Below are 16,254 nucleotides of genomic sequence, written 5' to 3' on the forward strand. Positions count from 1 at the left end.
CGTATCTTATTTGATTTAAATGATTTGTTTCTTTGCTATCTATCCGTCTATCTTAAAATGAAATAAAACCCGAAGATCTTTAGTGTTAAACTTAAAGCATTAAGAAATAAAAAATAATGAAAATACAAAATTATAATACGGTTTTTTTATGTAAACATCACAGCAGAAATAAAAGTTTATAGTAATAAATATATCGATATACTGTACTGTTTCCCATGTGGTTCATACATGTCACGTGGTTTTTGATTTTCTTCTTCTTTTCTTTTTTTGCAAGTGCTATCTAGAATTTTACAGCCTCTAAGATTATCCATTTGCCTGGAAGAATCATCACCATAGTACTCTGTTACTGTGGCGATGATTGACCCTGAATCAGAGCCACGCCTACACCTTGAGCCACATTGTATTGCAGCAGGGCTTCTTTAAAAGGCGCACTTGCTCCAGTTCAGGCACACTTCAACAAACTCTCTCTAAACGCACTTCCTACTAACCACTCTCAGTTTTACCAGCATATGGAAATGGAAGACCAGATGGAAAGCCAGAAGAGGAGAGGAATGAGCAAAGAGGACTTGATATGTAAGCTAACTTTCAATATCATTATTATTATTACTTCGTTTTTTTAGGGTTCGATATCCTGTTACTGGCTGTGCTAAATAAGCTATTACTATTACTACTACTACTTCATTCGAGAACAGAGTTATATCCTTCTCCAACAAGGCACAGTGTTATTGTTGGCCAACAATTACATGTAAAATATCATCCTTGTTCTGTGAGTCATTTTAGTATCAGTTTTATATCTGTATAGTCGGTGTGGAGATGGAAAGCAGCTAAACAGACTAGGGTTATAGTTTGACTCTATCGTCATAGTGACAGAAATCACATGGCACCAAGACAAACAGTCCCAAAGCATGTGACTTTTTTTATATGTGGTGAAAAGGAAGCGCTGTCATGTTCGCATGTATGGAAATGTCCTTTATGTGGGCGTTGATAAGGGGTTGTTTCCATATCACTTTTTTATCCATTGTTTTTATTATCACCAGCCTGTCGGACAAGATAATGCCAAACGGATAGCTGTGCGGGCAGCATTTCTATTTTTGACGTAGGTAAAATATTACCTGGGTGCAGAGATCGGTTAGTGTACTGAGACAGCTAAGATTTCCTTAAATGTCTTAGCTAAGTTTCTACAACTCAACTAAAAGTATGCAAGTATGCTTATTATTTTTTCTCTAAAATGAAATATACAGATATTAAAAACAGGCACAATGAAAGCTGTGATTGAAATAACATGATCATCTTGTATTATTTTTAAAATATATAACTTCTAAATAATAGCCATAGAACATATGAAACATCTGAGGTGGGTTTGCAAGGTGGATTGAAACTCCTGCAGACTTCAGTACAGTGGTCTCAGTCTCACAGCAACACATTCAAACCACAGGAAGCTGTTTCCTGTTGCTGATCGATGTCCTCTTGTTTGAAGGCATAAACAACACCTTTCTTTCTTCTTCTTCTTCTTTTTTTTTTTTTACCACAGAAAAGATACCACAGAGCATAATAGCAAAATAAAGGTCATCTCTCAACTTTATATTAAAGTATACTTAAGATCATCCTATAGTAGCCCTGTTTAGTGATTCACATTGGAGTCATTTTGTAATGCTTTTATTGTAAACCATATAAAGAGGCTCAAATGCTGTTATTAGAGGTGAAACCTATTACACATAGCACCTCTCCCAATTTTTTATTTTTTTTAAAGGAGATGATATTGCATGACTAAACATTTGTGTAAACTGTGGGATGGAAAACTGAGTGTGAGTGTAATTGTCTGAAGTAAAATATGAATTACAACTGTGTAAACAGGCCTTCTTATTTACCCGTGCCTGCGCTCTGGTTTCCACCCACGCACTTTTGCATTGTGTGGCGGCCTACTTCGCAGATGAGGGTTAAAAGCCGTCCCTCAGGTGTCCTGTGTGGTAGATACAGAAAGCCAAAAGATCTCACCTCCAGTTCCAAAGGGATCCACAATAAATTTAAGCAGGTTAGTCATCTGGGACATTCTGTACTTATATGTCTCAGATAAGGTTTTTTTTTGCCTTGTTACAATTCCAGGCGCTCATTTTATTTTTATTATTCCCAATGAAAACCAGCTCACGTATAAAATAAGCAGATAAATTAGCCATAAAGCTGAGACTTACGCTTCAACATTACAACATTTCCCTAATGCTGCTTAATAATCCAGCATAAAGTTAAACGTCATTGTTTAATGGCCACGTCACAAAACCGCAGAGAAAGACTGTACACCATGAGTCTGGAATACACTGACCCTTCTCTGTTTTTAATGGCTTCTTTTCACAAACAAAGCAGAAATCCCAAGATTGTATTGCGTGAGTAAATATTTCAGTGTGTGCACAGAGCATGGGAGAGTGTTTTCATGTGTACGCTAACAGTTTAGCTCTCTGTGTATCTGTGTTTGCTCTAGGATGGAAATCTGAGGAAATATACACAGATAGGTATCACAATAACAAAGAAAATATTTATTTTAATGGTTGACACGGACCTTTTGTTTATACCCAACATTTAAGATAAGCTGGAAATGTGAGGAGCAGTCCAACAATAAGACCATTATGAACTGTGGGAAAATATTAATTACAATTGTCGGCACGTAATCTACTTTTGAATAGTTTGTTGATCTTTTAGCAGCTGAAGCTTGAGAGCTTGAAGAAGATCTTTGTGTACCTCACCGAATCAGAACCAATTTTCTATGTAAGCGTGATTAAAGCTAATACTTATAACAAGGTAACTTTCCTCTCCATCCACGTATGGGTGTCAAAGTGTGCCAAACACATTTAAAAACACGCCGTCTCTGTTTTTCTCTCTCTTTAGCCGAACGCACAGGATCTTTGGGAGTGTGCGGCTGGATCATAGTTATACTCGCTGGCCTATTCACAGTTCTGCTCTTCCCCATAACGATCTGGTTTTGTCTGAAGGTGAGCGAGATAACTAAATAAGCACAGTGGGCTGAGGAGCTGAAACCACAGTTTCCTTTGCTGCTGTGAACATGAACTCAGCTTGTGTTTTTGGTCTTGCAGATCGTTCAGGAGTATGAGCGAGCTGTCATCTTCCGACTGGGCCGCATCACAGACAGGAAGCCTAAAGGACCAGGTAGAAACGCTCAGGGTTTGCACATTTGTTGGGTTCTTAGACAAAAGAATTTGTATTTACTTTATTTATTTTGTCCACAGGAATTTTCTTTGTTTTGCCATGCACTGACTCCTTTGTGAAAGTGGATCTGCGAACCATTTCATTTGACATCCCACCACAAGAGGTAGGATTGTAGACGAACAACAAAATGATGTAAAATTGCCCCCTTGCAGCATTATAAAATGACTCATCATGCTGGTATATGTATTTCTTTTATAGATCCTGACCAAAGATTCAGTTACAGTTAGCGTAGATGGCGTGGTCTACTTCCGCGTCAGTGACCCCATCGCATCTGTGGCCAATGTTAGCAATGCTGACTTTTCCACCCGTCTGCTGGCACAAACCACCCTTAGAAATGTCCTGGGAACCAAGAACCTGGCTGAAGTCTTGTCTGACCGCGAGGGCATCGCTCACAGCATGCAGGTATAAAACGTGTGTGATGTGGTTTTTAGAGGTTTTTCAGAAGCCAGAAAATCCCCTTTAGATGAATCTGAATATGAAAAACCCAGTTCCATTTTATTTTTGGCATCATATTTCTAATACCTAAAAAAAGACTCGGATGTTCGTAGTATCTGCTCTGTTTCCCAAACATACTGTGTATTTACACTGTAAGCTGTAGCTGTGATCATCTCTTCTTCTTGACTTTTCCAGTCTAACTTGGATGAAGCCACAGACAACTGGGGGATCAAGGTGGAGCGTGTGGAGATAAAAGACGTGAAGCTGCCGGTTCAGCTGCAGAGAGCCATGGCCGCTGAGGCCGAGGCTGCGCGAGAGGCCAGGGCTAAGGTCTGGAAATGTCGCACATGAAATACTTCCTAGAAGTGCATTATTCATTTCACGCTTTTGACTTTTAAATGACTTATTTTGCATTTCCTGATCACTCACTCTGTTTTGATCCACGCACAGGTGATCGCAGCAGAGGGTGAGATGAATGCATCCCGGGCCCTGAAAGAGGCTTCCCTTGTGATTGCCGAGTCTCCCTCAGCCCTTCAGCTTCGCTACCTCCAGACTCTCAACACCATCGCAGCAGAGAAGAACTCCACCATTATCTTCCCCCTGCCCATGGATGTCATTTCCCACTTCATGAGGAAGTGAGGTCGCCGGCTTGATGACGCCTCAGCTTGTTGCTCATCAGGAAGCTTGAATCAAACGACTGATTTGCATATATGTGCATAAAAAAACAAAAAGCTGTTGCGAATGCCAAACAGTAATCACAGAAAATCTTCATGTTTACTTCAAGGTGTGACTTGACTAAGCCTGTTGTTATTTGTCTAGAACAATATTCTGATAAACTTTTCCAGTAAGTTGTCTGCAATTCATTATACAGTGCATGAATGACTGAATGAAAGCTTTTGCTGCTTTGTAATTATTGTGTTTGTAACATTCTTTATAGTTTATATTCTCATCGCTTAACAGATGATGTTATTTCTCTTTTGAATTTATTTGTTAACTACCAAAAGATTCTTTCATTTCCAAAAATAAAAGTAATATAAAAAGAAGTAACATCTTGTGTAGAGAATTATTTCGTGGCGTCTTAAAAGATGAGAAGATTGTTGTTTGAAGAAAAGACAAGTGATGACAAAAAGTAAGTCAGGGCTTTGAACTATTAAACTAGCTCTGAATATACAGCAGCTAAACACACGTTAGTACTACTAAAATGAACACAAGGATTTCCCTCACTTTTCTTAAACATTTTAATACTCTGCTCTCCCCCAAAAAGAACAAATCAAAGGCATCAACATACTGTGCATCACATTACATTGATGAACTATTTCATTCTTCATTTTCTAGGTCTCCTACGCTACAGTTACATTTTTGACAATCACAAATGCTGAGAGGTTAAATAAGAGAAAGGGAGAGCGATAAAACAGCAAAGACAGAAAAGAAAAACAAAACAAAAAACATGCTTCTATTACTCTGTTGGTGCACTAAGACACAGCTCATGTTGTAAATGTATTTACATTCAAACGTACAATCAGTGCCAGAACAAACAATATTCTGTAAACCTTGTTCCTCTACCAGTTCCAAAATGAGTCTTTGTATAGTTTACACACACAAATTCAAATTTAAGAGCTGAAAGTCGACAAACATTTGCTACGACAGCATTTTAATATTAAAATGGGCATTTTGCCCCCTAATAAATGGAATAAATTACTCGTGTATTACGGGGAGGCTCAGCCAAGTGCTACATGTTAAATGGCTGCTACATAGTCGTCAGACAAAAGGTCCTTGTATATTAAACAAAATCACATGAACAAATTGTAAAAAAGGAAAAAAAAACCCTAAAACGCAGTAGTTAGGTTTTTGACATTCAGCACATAGTAAGATGTCCACAGGACACATTGCAGGGTCACTACAATACCAGTTTATTGTTTAGAAATCAAAGTCCATTCAGTGGTGAAATATTCATTAAATACGACACTGGTAACTTTGCGCTGTCACTTGTAAACAGTAGTTTTGTTGCATCCATGTTGACTGTAGTTTTTTGCAGCTTAAATAACTTTTTAGGAGAAACCTAAAGAATCTTTCAGTGTCGGTGAATTGTGGTCCTACAAAAACTGAAAACACAGTGACTTTCTGACTGGCATGTTCTTTTTGACATTCTCAAAAACTGTTAGTATAGGTACAAAATCAGTCACAATTGAGATACTTTTTTTTTTCCCTTTTTCAATGCCAACATTTGCTCGTTTAAGAACAGTTAACCCTGTGTACGTCTCATAGAAAAAAAAAGATCCATGAAAAGAATCCCGCTTTTATTTCTTTCTTTCTTTTCAGGACTGTCAAAAGTGCTGGTATAGCAAATACAACTTTAGTTAAAGGTAATGAAAAACTGGTAACTCAGAAACGCCATATATTTTACATGCTGGTAACATTTTCATCTGTAAGTGAACAGAAGATGTAACCAGGGGCGGTTTTAGAAATGTTAAGAATTGGTGCCCCCCGCCCCCCAACGCAGCCCTATTCCCCCCTTTCATGCATCTATTAAACTATTAACAATATTTGATCAGCTTCTAAATCTAACTCATGCTCCCATTAGCGCTGCCAACTTCATCTTTTCTCCTGGGCCTGATGTATTTACAGTGACCCCTTTTTAACATATCTGGACTTTTTTAGCTTTGTTTTGTTGTTGTTGTTGTTGTTTATTTGTGAGTAAATCTGAGATTATACTGTACACAAATTTGATCTTGGCTTGTTCGAAGCTGGACGAGAGATTAAGACCCTGAGGGGAAGTTAATCTGAAGAGTACAGTACAGGAGGCAGGTATAACATACTGTGTGCTATAAAATATTTCTCATTTGTATATATCAGTTGTTGGTTTCTCTGTTGTATTTGATATAAATGAAAAATTATCTTGGGGAATATCTTGGAAATGTATAATGCTGTGTTGAGAAGCTCTCTCTATATTTATATAAAAAAGAAAGGATTTCTAATCTAATTTTAGAAAACAACTCCCTGAACAATATATTCTCGCACACCGGAAATCCAGCGTAGCTCGCAACAACATGATAATCAAAGAATAAAAAGTGTTGTTCAGATAAACAAACCAGAAGAATATCTGAAGAAGTTAACAGACCGAGAAAGGACTACGTTACTGTACTACACCACGAAGAGGTAAACGGAGGGTTCGTTTTTGAAAATTTACATAGCTTATAGATACTATATTTTACCATACGACACCATCAATGTACAGTTTTCTGCAGAAGTTTGTGCATCAGTGGGCAAATTACATTCTTTACAGCATGTTGTCTTACAAAAATCTTTAAGGTCTGTTAAGTTAACAAAGCTTTGATGCTTTAAAAGTTAGCTAGCTATTAAATAGTAAGATAGATTTTGTGCATGCTGCAAAGTTTTAAAGTTAATGAAACAAGAATCTGGGCATTAGGGTCTGAACAAAAGGGTTTCACTTCAAAAACTTTGCAGTCTCCTCAGAGGTGCAAAACTTTTGCAAAAAACTGCATGTGTGAAGACAACCAGTCACATAATATGCAGTATATCCGCTTTCTCCTCAGGTACATCACATTCGACTTGTGACCTGTAGGTGATATTTTATAAGTAACTAACGCCATTTATCTTCTTCACACCTCGAGCTTAATAAATAGACAAATCACAGCAATAATAAGTTCCATGTTAAAACTGGAAGACTTTCACAGTACATGCTTGCTAAGTAGCAAAACACATGTAATAAATTAGATAGAAACGTTTCTTTATAAAGAAATCCACAACATTTAAAACAGTGATTCCTGTGCTAGGTTTTCCCCCCTTAGCTTTGAGCTCCGCGGTAGCTGTGTGATTTTTGTTGACGTTGCCGTTGCGCTAGAGACACAACAGACGGCACATTCCCACTGAGGTAAATCCAAAATGGCAGACATAGTTTTTGCAAGTTGACCTGAGGGATCCCAGAAGTGAAGAGTAGCTCATGTGTAGGAAGACCTGGCAAGGTTTTAAAAGACATAAGTTCTTTGTGTTTTGCTGATAAAAATGGCTGGGGTTCCAAGTAAATCTGTCAGCTAAAATTAAGTAATTACAAAATTTTAAATACAGTTTGAGGAAGGTAAGAAACATGACTTTTAGGTGTTTTTTTTAATATACAAACCAATTCTTTATCCAAAGTCCTTTATAAATAAAACATTGGTCGTTCTCTGCTGGTGAGGTTGCAGGACCCAGTTTAAGGCGCTTTGTTAGGGATTTTTTTAGAGATACAATCCAAAAAAGGAGAAACATTAATTCATGATTTCATGAAAGCATGGGAAACTAATCCCAATTAGAAATTATAGCTTATTTTACATAGTTGATATATTTGTGTTCGTATCACCCCAGAGTATGTGCTGTGGTGCCAGCAGTGTGCTACTTTCCATCTGTAAATGTGCACTGTTGTACTATGTACTGTGCAGGACTCACAACTACCCATGCAGGGGAAGTTTACAGCACCGTTTGTGCCGCTATCATACATTATCTACAACCTACAAGTCAAGACTATTTCAGTAAAAGTGTGGGCTGGGAAAAAGGAGCTTGCTGTCATTATCACAGTATGTATCCACATTGTGTTTCTGTGTATGATGATACTTTCATATGATGGACACCAACAGCTGTAGAGCCTGATAAAAGTACAGGACTGTGTAACCTCATTGCTTTAGCACTGAGTGTACAGTCTGTCCAGTTTATGCTGTGATGACTGGAAACCACAGGCTTGCAAAAAAACAAACAAACTGAAGGTTGGGAAAGAGAAAATAAAATAAAGGTCAAATGAGTCAGAAGAGAAAATTTAGAAGGGAAAGAACTTATCTCTGCAAAGAGCTGAGAGAAGTATTTGAATTACAGCGACTGCGTGATGCCCTGTGTGTGGGTGTGACATGGGTGGGGGAGTAATTCTGATTAGTTACTGCCCTGTGTGTGGGTGTGGCTGGTCCTGGTGAGAGATTCTGATTGGTAGCAGCAGCTCTGTGGGAGGGAGAGGAGTACTGGGCCTGCTGAGGACAGCCATGGCAGTGAGTGGGGGAGTCACACCCTGCTACAGGTGAAGAGGAAAATAATGGGGATGAGGGAAGTGGTGAGGTAGAGAAGGAGCGGTGGAGTGGGGAGGATGCTGGAGACACGAGAGGGCTGGTCTGGAGACGCCACAGCAACTCCTCGTTGTTCCGACTCAGGCGCTTCTTCTCAGTGCTCTCCTTCTCGACGGACTCGTGGAGGTTTGCGTTCTCCTCAGACAGTTGTCTGCAGGGAAAAAGACAAAAAGGGAGGTAAAGTTAACTCTCACCTCAAAGGTTGACTCTGGATGTACCAACAGGAGAGGTGGGCATGAAGTAGTGAATGCTGAGCATTAATGTTAATGATGATGCCTCTTACCTGGACAGGGCTAGGTTCTTTTCAATGCGAGCTTTAAGATCTTCATTCTGCTGTTGCAGAACCTGCACTTTTTCCTCGAGGAACACGTTCTTTTGGGCCTGCTCAAAAGCAGAAAACAACCATACCGCAATCTATCATTATACAGACCACACTGACCTTTCTGTCTATTCAAAATAGTGCGAATTTGTGGAAAAGGCAGTGTAGAAGATGCTGGTTAAGGTGGCTTATTTGAGCCTACCACTTTCTCCAGGTCAGAGATCTTCTTCTCCTGCTGGTGTATCTGCTGGTTCTTCATTTCCACGACCTCCTTCAAACTCTTGAGGTCTTGCTCGATGTGTTGATATGGCGCTAAAGCATCCTGCCAAAAAATAAGCGCATTTAAAAATAAATGAATGAAAGGGAGTGTTTGAATAAAAGGCACCCAGCGTCTCAGAAGTATGCCAAGTTTCTGTTTGTGCTCTTTGTATATATATATATGCAGGGTATTTACTCACCACTATCTGTTCATCTGTGCTCCTCCTCAAAGCCTCCTCAAAGCGTTTGGCCTTGTCCCTCAGACTCTGGTTTTGAAAGGTGAGCATATCCACTTGATCCTGAGAAAATGCACACACAAAAATACAAGATTACACACTGTACCAGTACAAACATCTATATTTAAACCTAAAAAAAGATCTTCTTTTCAGTATCATACCTGTAGAGAAAGTCTAAGCTTCTCAAAGTCCTCCTCTAGAAGGATCTTCTGTTGCTCGTGAGCTTTCCTTAAGTCTATGTGCAGATTTAGAAGGATGATAAAAGAAGAGAGCTGGTGTGACTCCCTGCAGTGCTTGCATCATATTGTTTTTTTTATTTTTATTAAACAAACCCCACATTCATACCTCTCATAGTACGGGCGTGCTCTTCATGGAGTGTTGCCATGGTGATGTTGTGCATGTCTCTGAGTTCCTGAATGGCTGCCTGATGGCTGACTGTCATCTCTTCGATCTAACGCACAGCCACACACGTGTACACGTGCACGTTAAAGCCAGCTAATAACAGAAACAAACCAGTCACCTCCCACCGATGCCTTTCTCCTACCTGCTCCTGCTGTTGAGTCCTACACTCCTCCATCTCTGACCGATGCTCCGCCTTCAGGTGCTCCGCCTCTGCTGAGTGACACTTCCTGAGTCCTTCCTCCACAGCAGCCAGCTCTGCCTCCTGTTGCAGCTGCAGCTCCTGCAGCTCTCGCTCAAACGCCACCTCCAGCGCTGCCTTCTCTCTCTGGAGTCTCTCCCAGCGCACTGAGTTTGAGGCTGTGCATGAAGGACATCTAGTCATCTAGTTACGCGATGAGGACACTAGCAGCTATAGAAAGCTTAAAACCAACATTTCTATTTGGAAATCATTAATGCAAGTCATTTTATGAAGTCATTTATTAGTCATTTATAAAATGTAAAAAAAAAAAAATCTGCCTTTTACACTAATTACACCTTTACAATTCACTGTATGAACAGCCCAGGTGTGAACAATAGGTAGTTATAATGGTCTAGTGATTCTAACTAGAATACATAAACTGTGCTTTAGTTAATGTAACAGCCGTACATTACTTTAAGTGATTTGATTTTTACCCATTTCCTCTCTGATCTTTTGCATTTCCAAAGACAACTTCCTTTGATTTTCTTCTGCGGTTTCATTCTGAAAAACAAAAATGAACGTCATTGTTGACACAGTGCACAGCCCAAGTACAAATCAACTGGAATTCTTAAACTCAAATGACCTCAGACTGGCCTTGAATTTGGCCAAAGAGAATAATAAAAGTTTAAATAATGAACAGAAGGCCAATAGTCTATCTTTGAAATGATTTAATTATGGATTTACTGGCCTTTTAACTACAAAAAACTTGTTGACACTGGGTTTGTTTGGCATTTTAGCTGCAGTACTGACTGCTTTAGTGACATTTAAAAGATTTGACAGAAAAATAAACATTGTAAGAACCTGTTAAATAATCTGAATTTAGTAAAGTAGAAAAAAGTCTAGCTCATGCCCTAAATTGAGTATTACTGCTTTGTACAATTCACTTACTAGGATGTTATTTGTGAGGCTACAGGTAAGGTTGATGGGTATATTAACAGATGCGTTTTTCATTCATTAACCAACGTAGTGGACAACATGCTTTGATTTGAAATGTACCCAAAAATCCACACTGCCACAAACAGCTCTTAATCTTTTCCTTAAATAGCAGTAAGGGATTTTTTTTTACTGCTAGAAAAAAAAATTCTGTTGCTAATCAGAAGCTTTCCAGATGTTATTGCACTGATTAAAGCGTCAAACCATATCAGGGCCCTGACTGTGGTTCACAGATGGCTGTAGACATTCACTTTACTTCTCTCATACATGATGACGATGATTCAACCCAAAAGTTTCAAATTTGCATTTTCTTGTTGGTGCAAAAATACTCTTTTATGTCAGATTATGTTGTCTTTAGTAATTTTGGTAGGCTCTGCTTGAGAAAAGGGAAACATATGTGCGTTTGTGACACATAACAAAGTGCCCAAAGACACAATTTCAAATTGTCTTTTTTGCTTAGTTGTGTATTATGTTTAGACACCACACTAGTTTAGGTGTTTTTTTGTGTGTGAATGATTCATAGGTTAATGTTAAGTGTCTTAAACAAAAGGCCATTCATCAGAAAATGGTCGGGTTCACGTACAGGGCTGAAAATGAGTGAAAAAGCAGCCAATGATGCCAAAGACCTTCAGAAACCCTACCTATCGCTTAACACCACTTAAAAAAAGTACAAGAAAGTCTGGCTTATACAGAACTGTTTACACAGTATTATATACAATGCTCTAGCTGTAGTTTTTGACTGATGCCAGCAGAGGGAGCTCAAATCCACTCAAAAGTCACACTTGTACTTTCCCTGTCTTGAATATCTGCAGTGTGGACCTGTGATTGCAGCACTCAGACAATGACCATAAAGAAGTCAGACAGTCGCCCGACAGTCTGGCACTGGTATTACTACCACAGCACCTCAGAGGTGAAATCATCCCATTAGACAGAGAACTGGATGAAACCAGATCAGTGACACACTGAACTCTGGTAGACCCTTTCCACAGTCACACTGTTCAAACTGTTTGTCATCCAGCATCTCATTGACCATGCTGTGAACACTTCATGCTGTTAAATACTGCATGTGCCCTTAAATTCACGCGTGTGCACTGTGTGCACGTGTGTCATACATATTAGGCTTGGTGTAAACACTAGGACTGCGGTATTATGTTGTAAATCTGCATGGGATGGCAGGTGAACCTTTAAGCCTTAATATGGTGATTACAGTAATACTGTGCACAGTATCATTCCAGTTCGCTACCTTGAGGCAATAATGCTGAGTGGTGACTATGAAAGCTTCTAGACCCAGCGAAGTCTTCTTCAGTTCATCTCTAAGAGCTTTCAGCTGCCTCTCCTGCTGTTCGCAGCGTCCCTGCAGCCTCTGAACCTGAAAAGCGACACAGAATAATACCAGAATGAACAGCCCAAACGGTGCTGCAGAATTTCTCAGTTACCCACCTCTTCTCTTTGCTTTTCTTTTTCTCTCTCCTCCGCTTGCCTCTGTTTCTCTTTCTGTTGAGCCTCCTCTTTCTCTCTCTGCAGGTTCTCCTGCTGTTCTTGCTGTAGCCTCAGGGGGGCCACGCGGCGAGGGGAACCAGAGGGAGCTGAGCCCCGGACTGCTGCTGCACGCAACAAAGACAATCAAATAAGGTTAGAATGAGCGTGTGTGTGTGTGTGTGTGTGTTTTAAGGAAACTAACAAGACATTAGGGACTCACAAATGTATCAACTGAACATCAGCCAATTAAACATATATACCGAAGTTTATCTGTTCTGTCACATCAGTTTTAGTGTTGAATGACAGTGACAAAAAGGAGAGGCACTTTTAAAACAGTTCAGTAGTTTCCCAGCATAAAGAGGTAACAAACAGGAAGTAAATACATGAAACCAAAAAAATATCCTTAATGGAATCTGGCAATTTTAAACATCAAAATTCAACTGGTGAATCAGTGATCGCATTTTCAGGATAAATGGTAGTAATTTAATTAAATCTATTTTTTAATACAGTCTTCAGGTAGTTTCTCATAATGAACCATTTAAACTCATGATAAATGTGTAAACTTCTCTCATATAACGATTTAACACCACGATTATGCTAACGTGGGTGTTTTATTTACAACATGCATATGTAAAGAAACATTTGGGCACATCAAAGTAACGGTGTCTGAAGGGGCACAATCATTAAATCATAGCTGACACACAAGCAAGGCGATTAACCCTTGTGCCACCTTGTTACAGTGCGAGTGTGTGTATACCATAAAATTTACTCTATATTAGCAACAGACTCACAAACCAGCCTGTAGGTGGAAATGTGCTTGCACACAAAATAAAATCACAGCAGAACACCAAATCACCTGCCTCAACGTTATAATTCAGGCCTGCTGGAGCATGGGGAGTGGTCTCCATGGCAACACGAGGTTGGGCTTGGGGAGCAGGGTCCCAGGTAATGAGTGCAAAATTGTTTGGAGGGAGGTGGGGGTGCGGAGGGTAAAATACAAAAAAAAAAGAAAGAAAAAAAGAGCAACGAATGGATAGAGCGGAATAGCTGCAGATGAACTGAATAACTGTCTTGGTGATTGATGTCTATAACCTGTTTAACCAAATATAACCAAAGGGCTTTGGGTAGAAATGTAACACATTAGTAGGAGTAGCTCTCTGAAAAAATGACAGAAATAAAGACCAAAAGGTAAAAAACTGCAGAGATGTTTTGATGTCATCTGTTAAAAAAAATGCAAGCGTCAGCAATTGTTCCAGAGCTCCATCTACCTCAATGTCCTTTCTTTGCCTTGAAGCCTTATTAGGAATCCCTTTCCCTTATTTTCAGCAAATGCTCTCTGCCTCTTTTTCAGGCACATGTGCACAAGCATGCATGTGCACACACCTAGACATGTGCAGGTTCTAGTTGAAAGGTTAGAGAGAGGATACTGAATACTAAATGAGCCTATATGGATGAGTGTGAAGGCAGCATGCAGATGAGAGCGGAGAGGTGGATGGATGAGAAATAACGATGCAAGAAACAATGAGAAAAGGTAATGGCAAATCTTGCGGAGAGCATAGATGGAAGTGTTTGTCTGTGTGTTTTTAGGGTGTTCTTAAAGATATCAAGGCCGAGATATTCACGAGGTGAATATCAGTTTCACTTTCTCTCGCTAGCATCTTGCTGGGATCGTGTCCAGAGCAACTTCAAGGTGGAACAACAGTGTGCAAATTTCAGTAAACAAGAGCAAAATCAATGATGCTGGGAATTTGAAAGAAGAAAAATGCTTTCATTTTGGGACCGTGTAGGAGTAGACGAGGTCCGAGAAAGTAGCAGTAAAGACAAAGGTGAACAGCAGCACCAAAGTGAGAAAATAAGTGGCCTGAGGAGATGTGTTTGACTCTGCTAGGAAACATCTGGATTCTCTCCGCAATCCCAAAAGAAAATTACTCTGCTCTTTCCAGACCACATGGATGAAACCACAACATAGAAGAAATTGTTAAATATCACAAATCTCCACCTCAAACTGTTTAGAACCACATCTGGGTATTAGAAATATTTGGGGGGCGGGACACCCCAGAGCAGAGTGAGGTGGAGCTATACAATACGTGTCTTATTGATCAGGGTGAATAGTGTACAATTAGTCAGCCACCGGGATTCTGGCACAGGCTTTTTTAATTACATACAATTTGACTTGCCATCGTAGGACAAGCACAGGTGTCTATATTACCATCAATAGTTTTCTGCCCCTGTGTGCGAGTCAAACTGTTCGATTTCTAGCACCTCTGTTTTGTATTGTAGACAAAGAAAACCACTATTCCATATATCTACACTTTGCATAATAACAAAGAGGAAAAACTTACCTGGAGACTGAGGTTTGGGAGGAACCACAGCCAGCCTTTTTGGAGAGGACGGGAGAGAACGTGTGACTTCTGAACTCCGCTGAAACTCCTTCCTGCTCACTGTCACAACACAAGGTGTTGATTAGGCTCCGAATATCACACAGTGACATTTGGCTAGTACAGCATGTCAGATATACACACATGAGTGTCAAATCGACTTTGCCTGCCTGCCTCAATCTTTTTTTATTGTACCTTTTTCCATTTCTTGGCTGATTTTCCTCCTCTCCTAACTTTTTTCCAATCTTTCCAGTTACCCCTTCTGCTTTCATCTCCAGCTACATCCCCCCTGCTGTGTAGTATAACTATGTCCCACAGGATTGCGGGTCAAAAAGAAGCTGAGCAGATGTGCTAAAAATCCTCCTTCGTCTATGTGACACTATTGCACTTTGTAGTCAAGACAGGCAACAATTAGGAACTCCCAATGATTTATTAATATTATTTCAACCCTCAAAAACATTCTCCTGCGTTTCACATTGAATCTTTTGCAGAATAGTGAATGTAAGAACAAGTGGCTGGATTTGAAACAAGTACACGGGAGCTCGAAATGTAGAAAATTGGGGCGAAAAATTCTAAGTGGAGGAGAAAAAAGAGGTGACGCAAATAAAGAAGTAGGAAGGAAGGAAGTTTCAAGAGGTTAGCAGGGAGACTGGTGTGAAGAAGGCAGGAGAGTGGGAGCGAGACCTTGAAAAGAAACTAATTAGACCTGTTACGGGAAAGAAGCCTCTGATCCTGAACAAATCCCCATATAACCCTGGAGGTTTCTTTTGCTCTGCAGCAACACTGTGTGTGCGGTGTTCAGTGTGCATGTTTTGGTAAAATCATGCAAATGTGGCTCTCAGAGGGAATCTTTATTGCCACACACTGTCACATCACATCACCGTACTGACTCGAACACACAGTGAGGCTTTGTAGAATCTGAATTTAAATCTGGATGGGCTACTTGAAAATAAAAGGTCAGCAGATGCTTGTGATGTGAAGCTGTTTAGGATAGCACAGCTGCATTTCCCATTGCCTACATGGAACACCATGCTTGTATGAGCACCTTTTCCAAACAAGTAGAACATGTTCAGATGAAGATACAGATATTTTTTACATGAAATAACCGTTGTTATTTTTTACAGGCTGAAGCAGAAATACACGTGCTCATGACATGTTACTTCAGTTTTTTTGCTGCTAAAAGTGTTTCTACAAGTTACTTAATCATGGGGGTGTATTTAGTTTTTCCACATACAGTTTTTGCATTTCTGTCAGG

General features: G+C 39.7%; 3 protein-coding genes across 4 annotated transcripts in view; 1 reads left to right on the plus strand and 2 right to left on the minus strand.

The window, feature by feature from the left end:
* Window positions 1-289: 289 nt before the first annotated feature.
* stoml3b (stomatin (EPB72)-like 3b) lies at window positions 290-4,667 on the plus strand. Its single transcript, XM_005746639.1, has 7 exons — window positions 290-573; window positions 2,878-2,981; window positions 3,084-3,156; window positions 3,237-3,319; window positions 3,415-3,618; window positions 3,847-3,981; window positions 4,102-4,667. Exons 1-7 carry the CDS (start codon window positions 510-512, stop codon window positions 4,288-4,290), a joined length of 852 nt encoding a protein of 283 aa, XP_005746696.1. The 5' UTR covers window positions 290-509; the 3' UTR covers window positions 4,291-4,667.
* A 213-nt stretch (window positions 4,668-4,880) lies between these two features.
* Window positions 4,881-12,607, minus strand: LOC102204455 (microtubule-associated tumor suppressor candidate 2 homolog). Its single transcript, XM_013914239.1, has 10 exons — window positions 12,583-12,607; window positions 12,386-12,511; window positions 10,644-10,710; window positions 10,114-10,328; window positions 9,915-10,020; window positions 9,731-9,804; window positions 9,534-9,632; window positions 9,278-9,397; window positions 9,040-9,140; window positions 4,881-8,907 (listed from the first exon to the last, which is right to left on the minus strand). The coding sequence occupies exons 3-10, from the start codon at window positions 10,666-10,668 to the stop codon at window positions 8,475-8,477; spliced, it is 1,173 nt and encodes a 390-aa protein (XP_013769693.1). The 5' UTR covers window positions 10,669-10,710; window positions 12,386-12,511; window positions 12,583-12,607; the 3' UTR covers window positions 4,881-8,474.
* LOC106456405 (microtubule-associated tumor suppressor candidate 2 homolog) overlaps window positions 12,508-16,254 on the minus strand; it is a 35,297-nt gene continuing 31,550 nt past the window's right edge. For both annotated transcript variants that reach the window (XM_013914237.1, XM_013914238.1), the window contains exons 6-7: window positions 14,964-15,062; window positions 12,508-12,746 (exon numbers count right to left, since the gene is read on the minus strand). In XM_013914237.1, the coding sequence (XP_013769691.1) occupies window positions 12,571-12,746; window positions 14,964-15,062 (275 nt within the window). In that variant the 3' untranslated portion in view covers window positions 12,508-12,570. The remainder of the gene's footprint in view (window positions 12,747-14,963; window positions 15,063-16,254) is intronic.

Source organism: Pundamilia nyererei, unplaced genomic scaffold (genome assembly GCF_000239375.1).
Source record: "Pundamilia nyererei isolate P.nyererei 1_Seehausen unplaced genomic scaffold, PunNye1.0 scaffold00180, whole genome shotgun sequence".
NCBI classification, from domain to species: domain Eukaryota; kingdom Metazoa; phylum Chordata; class Actinopteri; order Cichliformes; family Cichlidae; genus Pundamilia; species Pundamilia nyererei.